General features: G+C 40.9%; 1 protein-coding gene across 1 annotated transcript in view; it reads left to right on the plus strand.

Annotated features, from left to right (window-relative positions):
* SPP2 (secreted phosphoprotein 2, 24kDa) overlaps positions 1–7,325 on the plus strand; it is a 27,194-nt gene that overhangs the window by 6,120 nt on the left and 13,749 nt on the right. Inside the window, exons 3-4 of the mRNA XM_011980278.1 lie at positions 1,450–1,572; positions 2,967–3,077. Coding sequence (XP_011835668.1) covers positions 1,450–1,572; positions 2,967–3,077 — 234 coding nt within the window. The remainder of the gene's footprint in view (positions 1–1,449; positions 1,573–2,966; positions 3,078–7,325) is intronic.

The raw sequence follows: 7,325 nt of genomic DNA on the forward strand, positions 1-7,325 counted from the left end.
GGATGAGCTTCTTCCCATCCTTCAAGGCTCAGTTTAAATTTGCCTTCCTTGGGAGGATTTTTCTGGCATTTTCTCTAAAACAGCTGCTTCCTTCCCTCACCCCCATTGCCATGTTGTTGTTTTTCTTGATAGCCCCATAACTATCTGGGAGGATCTTGTATAGTTTTCTTTGATGTGTCCACTGTGTGGCACTTCCTCTGGAATTTAAGCCACGTGGCATCTTCCCTGCTCTGCCTCTGGTACTGAACACACAGTGAGTACTCAAGAAGTCACAGGACTTTGTGACATCAGAACTCCCCAGATTTGTCATAGAGTTTAGATGATTTTCCTTTGTGGAAAGGAGAATAAAATCATTTACACTCATTCACAGATCAGAACTGCTCAAGCAGGAAGCTAGGGCTGCAGAATAGTCTGTACTGCAGAGATGCACTTGTTGCTTAATTATTTATTTCAGGAATTATTTAAAAAATTATGGAGCAGTCTTTTAGGAAAATGACACTTAGAAATATGTACAGTTGATTCCTCTTGCTTGTAGTAGTTACATTGTATAAAATCACCATGAACACCGAATTAGCAAACACAGAATCGTTGCTCCTAGGGGAAATAGAAGGTGCGGTTCCTGTGAGCCTCAGGTCACAACATTTTCATCAACCCATCAATACTAACCTTGTTTGTGTGAATTCCTGCTTGAGGATACTTAAATTAACATATATTGTTGATTCATTAACATTGAACTCATGACCAATAGCACTGTGACTCCTCCCTGAACAAAGCTTATCTCACTCACATATTTTCCGTGTCAGGTGCATCACAGCCTTGTGCTTGGGAACACTAGTGGGGTCTTCCACACCAGGCTTGGGGGCCATCTTAAACACTAAAGCTACCAACAAAAAGCACAAAAATGCAAAAAAAAAAAAAAAAGCCACTAAAGAGACCATAAAAAGCACACCTGTTTTCAATATGAGAGTTGAAACAAGAAGGCAGAATGTCTCCTTGTTCAGCTTCTGTTGGTAACATGCACGTTGGGTGACTCAAGATTTTTGTCATTTGGCATTTGTCCATAGATGATTGCCAAAGTAAGTGCTAATAGTATTGATTTTGGGGTTACAAATAAATTTTAGTGAGTAGATGAGTTCGCCAATACGGAATCCACAAATAGTGAGTATCAATTGTCACTGTAAAGTGTTAGAAGCCATACTGGCCTTGGAGTTAGAACACCTAGATTCTGGTTCCATTTTTGTCACTAAACTATTGTACGACTTTGGTAAGTCACTTTTTCTCTCTGGTCTGGAGAAGAAAGGCATGGAATTAGGTGATTGCTAAGATAATGTATTGCTTTCATGGTGGACGATTCCGTAATTTTTTTCTCATGGGGCAGAAAGAATGGTTTATAGCATCGTAAACTTCAGACATGCATTGATCACACTCTGATACTTTATTTTTGTGAAGGTTGAGGTCCTGGATGAGAACAGCTTGGTCATGAATTTAGAGTTCAGCATCCGGGAGACTACATGCAGGAGGGATTCTGGAGAAGATCCTGCTACATGTGCCTTCCAGAGGGACTACTATGTGGTAAGTGGGAGAAGACCCCTCCCAGAAATGAACAAAACGAAGAGCCTCACTTCTTCTATGACCTGGAGTCACACAAAGAACTTGGCCACTGCCTGGCTAGCATCTGGCCCCACCGCTAACAGTGTGGACACGGTGTCCCCTGGTGGGAGATGTGTTACTCTGTGGCTGAGCATTGAGCTGTGGAGTCTGAGATCCTGAGTGATCCTGACAAATTACTTAATCCCTGGTGCCTCAGTTTCCTGCTTTTTAACATGAGGATGTATTTGTATCAGGTAAAGTGAATACAACACCAGAGACAAATCCCAGACACACTTAAAATTCTCTTACAAAAGATTATGAAACACTGACTGTTCCTGGCACACGTCACGTTCTTTTGCCGTTGACTGCTGAATGACACCTGTCTTCCCTACTATTTCAGGCTTAGTGAGATCAGGAACATGGCATGTTCGTTTTCGTGTCTCTCATGACCAGAACATGTACAGCACTGCTCCATGGTGAGCAGGTCCATGCAAACCTAACCCCAAAGGCCAAGGGAGCTGAGAGGCTGAAGAAAGAGGCTCCCAAATCCAGTTTACCAGAAAAAAACAAAACAAAACACTTCATAGGGACTTAAAAACAGAACCCATATCTTAGGTGGAGGTGAGACAGTGGATCCCTGTGCCATTACCAGATCCGGGGCTTACATACTGTAGGGAATTTGACCTAAGGCCAGGATTTACAGTATGTACATGAAAGTGGAAATCTTAGAGGGATTCCCAGAAGAGGGTTAATCAGAAGTCAACATGGCAGATTGGCATCCAAGGTGGAATAGCTTTGGTCTCCATAGACACTTAGTCAACATCCACGGGCAGTAATCCCATCTGAACAAGGCAACTCCAGCAGTCCGAAATTTGCTTTCCAAAGTGTTTGCATTCCGAGGTTAGAGCTCGTGGGTTTTGTTACTTAAAAGAGGATTGTTTGATTTGTTATTTGTTTCATGAAACTACTCGCTGTGACTCTGTTTTACAAAGGACTCATACCAAAGTGCCAGAAGCTTCTATTTCTAATGAAATCTGAGGTCTAAGAAGAAGAGGGTGAAGTCCTGTGGGGTTCTTCATCATTTCTTTTTGTCTGAATGAAAATTGACTCAGGGCAGCCCACTCAGCACTCATGGGGACATGTTTGCTTTTTCTAGAGACTTGTAACGGGTCAAACAGCAAAGAGATATTTAAATATTTCATTTGTTTCTGCTTTGGTCTTAAGGAATTTTCATTTTGAAAAAATAAAATGCCTCTGTGAAGATTTTCTTTCTCTGTCATTTTGCCAAACCTGACATTATTTCCTGATTTACTCGATGGAGGCTACCGCTTTCCACAAGCAGCTGAAGAGAGAACTCACCACTTTGTCTTTTCCAGCCCACAGCTGTTTGCAGAAGCACCGTGAAGGTATCTGCCCAGCAGGTGCAGGGCGTGCATGCTCGCTGCAGCTGGTCCTCCTCCACGTCCGAGTCTTACAGCAGCGAAGAGGTATGACCGGGGCCTTGTCTTCTCTCAGACCACACCTCTTAGGGTCTGTGTGGGTTTGTGAAAAACAGAGTGGTTTGCTGGGTAGTTGGGTCATCGCCTGGGCTTGGGGACGCAGAACTCTGCTGACACAGTGGCATTCTCTCTCGGACACCTACAGCCTCACTGTCCACATCCCCTACTTCTCCCAGCCTATTCTTTCACTCTTGTACTCTCTCTCTCTCTCTCTCTCTCACACACACACACACACACACACACACACACACACTTGATTTCCCTGGGATTGGGAAATGGCTTTAAAGTAACAATTAGCAAACTTTTGAAGTTTCAGATCTAAGTATGTGGCTTGCTGGCACTGTGGTTTAGTGCAATCAAGAAGGACATTTTTGTTGAACCAGTGTTCAAAACTATTTTCCAGCTCTGCAGTCCAGGTCAGGACACTTGACTTTCATTTAACCCTCATGATCCATGACTTCTTCATCTGTTAAATGCTAGCAGTCATAAAGACCACCTTATAGGCTGTTGAGAGAATCCGGTAAGTTGATGGACATGAAGGATCTGGCCTGGCACTGGGATACTCAATGGATGGCAGGACCCTTATTTTTTCTCAATTGTATTGAAAGTGATTTGCAATAATACTGTAATATTAATAACATATACATTTTTTCCTTGAAATTATATTATATATGTGTCCAATTATTGGCTGCTTTCCTTACTAGACTGTGTGTCTCCTGAGGGCAGGGAATGTTTGTTTTTGTCAGCCCAGGACAATGTTTGATGCAGCACAGTGTTTGACACAGCTCACAAAATACTTGTTGTATAAATGCAAGAAAACTGGGGAAGAAATGGACAAGAATATGATAAGAAGAGGCCATCTCTTCACTTTAGGGATAAAAGCATGACATATTTGTTCATGTGTAATAGGATAATATTATTGACAGATATTTCTAAAATATTTCCAACATTATATGGATGATTCTGTCAAACATATTCTTTCTGTTTAATATTTTTGTTCAGTTTTTCAAGATTTAACTTTAGTGAAAATTACATTAAAATATTATAAAATTTCTACTTCAAGAATTACACATAAAAGTTAATTTTCCCATATAATTAACATACTCACGCCTTAACTATTTTGTCTGGAAGTACGTTTCAGAATTAGAAAGTAATGAAACTAATGACTGAGACACTCCTATCACAGAGGATGGCCTTATTGGTACAAAGAGAACTTCACACAGTTTATTACGACTTTCTCTACAAAAAGTTCAGTTGAGCATGGCCTTATTGACTGACAACTTCTGAAGGTCATCTCCCAGCTGATCTCTGAACTTGTCCTGGAGCCATAGTTGAAGAATCTTCGTTTCTTAGTGCTGGGGCGAGTACCATGGGCCTCCTTCCTTAGATCCTATTGAAATATTTAGGAAGTCAAATACATTCTGTTGTAACACACTCATACACTGTGGCCCAGCTAACACAGAAATGACAAGGACCATGCTTATCACTTCACAAGTCTTTTGTTAGTCTTGATTTGTGGTTCATATGAGAAAAAAGATGGTGGGGAGGAAGACAAGCACAGTGCTAACCTTTGTGGAGTTTATAGACATGTCTGGGGGAAAGGTGTCCACTAAGCAGGAATTACCCTGTCAGGCAGGCACTGGGGGCTACATAGTGAGAGGAATTCAGGTCACGTGGGGAGCAGACAGCTTATCCCAGGAACTGACCTTCCAGCCAAGATCCAGAAGGCGGGTATACGTTAGAACAAACGGGTATACGTTAGAACAAACAGGGCAGAGTGTGGAGGGGGAAGGGTATTTCAAGCATAGGGGAAATCATGTGGAGTACCCTGAATTGCCAGGAAAGCTGGTAGGTTGAAATGGATAGAACTCTATTACAACAGGAATGAGAAAAACATGGGGAGAGAGGCACAAGGTGGAGCTGGAGGAACACTAGCAGTCAAGATGGACTTTGAGGGTCCTGTTGAGGATGTCTGGCTCTATCCTGAAGACATGGGGTTATGAAAGGGTTTTAAATGTGTGTGTGTTGGGAGTGGAGGAGGGTAACCGAATCAGATGATGAACAGATTGGAACTAGGTAAGAATAAATATGGAGTAAATATGAAGTAAATAAGAGGTGAGAGAGAATGCTGACTGGGTCTAGGGCTTAGTAGTGAATGTTGAGAGAAATGGATTCTGGTTCATTTTATGACCTTTAACACAAAATGAATTTAGTAAATGGCCAGCTAAGTTAACGCCTCTTCCAGCCCTCAATGGGAAAACGGGTTCTGGTTGTTTGCAAAGCCCACAGATCTGTTGAAACTTTCTAATTGCATAGTGAAGACCACTCTCTTTTCTTCTGATTTCAAGTTTTCTAAGAAGACTCAGATATTAAGTTAGCCCTTGTAAAAAAACTAGATCTTAAAATAAACTCCCAGGTTGCTTGTTCTTAAAGCTTAGGTGATCATAAACATTTTTGAGCAAATTTATTTTTAAAAATTCTCAAATTAAAAAAATTCTACAATTCAAAAGGAAAGAAGAAAGCAGATAGAGACTTGAGTAGTTCCTGGAAACTCTGAAGTGAATTTCTTGCATGAAACAGAGAAGAAATGAGACAACAACTGGTAATCATTTTCAGTGAAAAAAATGGTGATATTATAAATATGAAAGACATTAGATTAGGATAAATTTAGTCATAGAACAAACAAATTATCGTCGGAAGGAAGAAATAGAAGAAACAAAACTGAAAAAAACTCCCAGAGTAATAAACATAAAGATCACTTGAAAAACACATAGAGAATGTAGAGGAATTTCCAGAGTAAGGAATGTAAGATAAAGAAAAATGGAAGCCATGGCAAATAAACCCCAAAATCCAAATTATGACTAATAAGGACTTAGAGTAAGTCTGGTAAGGACATAATGAGAGACCTGAATATAAAATCTTTGGACTTTCCATGACATAATTTTTTAAAGTATAGTAACAATAAAAAATTGAGAAAATAATTTTCTAAATTTGCAAGTATTCTCTTATCCTTGACTAAATAGATACGTGAATTACTGTAGTTTTTATTATTTCTTTTACAATCCTGAAAGAGAAATGTGTAGAGGAGAAAAGCTTTCCATATGGTGCATAAGCACTCACTCAGCCTTATACTGGTGCAGGCGCCATTAGGAGTACAATGCTGAAAGGGTACAATGTAGTACAGTTGTAGGTTGGCGCTCTCTTTTTTTTTCTTCAGTTTCTAATAAGTGAGCTTGACTTTAGACAAATCCTTCTGATTTGGAGTGGATACAATGAAGTCAGCTAGGGTTTCCGACACGAGACCCAAAATAGTCCAAGAAAGAGAAACTGAGGAAGAATAATGACAGGAATTCTGAGCTCAGGGGAGGGGTGACAGGCATTTAATTTACTTACTGCCTTTCATTTCAAGAGATAGATATTCAACTAAAAGTAGTCTAAGCCAAAAAGAGGTAATTCCCTGGATCACATTCCCAGAAAGGAAGGAGAGAAGTTGGCTTCAGGAACAACTCGACTTAGGGTCCTTCAGTCCCGTATGTGCCACATTCTTCTCCTTCCCCTTCTCTCCCTGCCTCCTCTTCCCTATGCCCCTCCCTGTTCCTCCTTCCCCTCATTCCCCTTTCTCTCTCTCTCTCTCTCTTCTTCCCTTTCCTCCTTCCTCTCCCTCTCCTTCTCCTTCCTTCTCTGCCTCCTCCATCTTCTCCTCCTTCCTCTCTCTCTGTCTCTCTCTCTCTCTGTCACTGTGCCTCCCGCACTCCACGCCCACTCTTACTGCAGAGAGGCTTCCTCCTTGCAGCAGGAAGTAAAGCCTCAAGCTACTCCAGACTATGTCCTCTGTACTTAGGAGGGAAAGGAGCCATTTCTCTCTGCTGCCAGTTAGAGAAACCTCTCAGCATTCCCCCTGCTGGCCTGGCTTAGGTGTCCCCTTTTTTTGTTCTTTTATACATATAACTTTATTATTAATTTATTTTAAATTTTATATATTTACTGTGTACAATGCGATGTTTTGATACTCCCCTTCTAAAATACATTTTGGTGGAGATGTAATTTACGTACCATAGAATTCACCCTTTTTATGTGTACAGTTCAGTGCTTTTTAGTATATTCACAACTGCCACCACCATTTAAATCCAGAGCACTTTCATCACGTGGAAGAGAGACCCTAATAACAGTCGTTCTCTATTCCTCATTCCTCCCAACACCTGGCAACCACTAATCTACTTTGTGTGTCTATGGATT

This window comes from Mandrillus leucophaeus, unplaced genomic scaffold, assembly GCF_000951045.1.
Source record: "Mandrillus leucophaeus isolate KB7577 unplaced genomic scaffold, Mleu.le_1.0 Scaffold21, whole genome shotgun sequence".
Lineage (NCBI taxonomy): Eukaryota > Metazoa > Chordata > Mammalia > Primates > Cercopithecidae > Mandrillus > Mandrillus leucophaeus.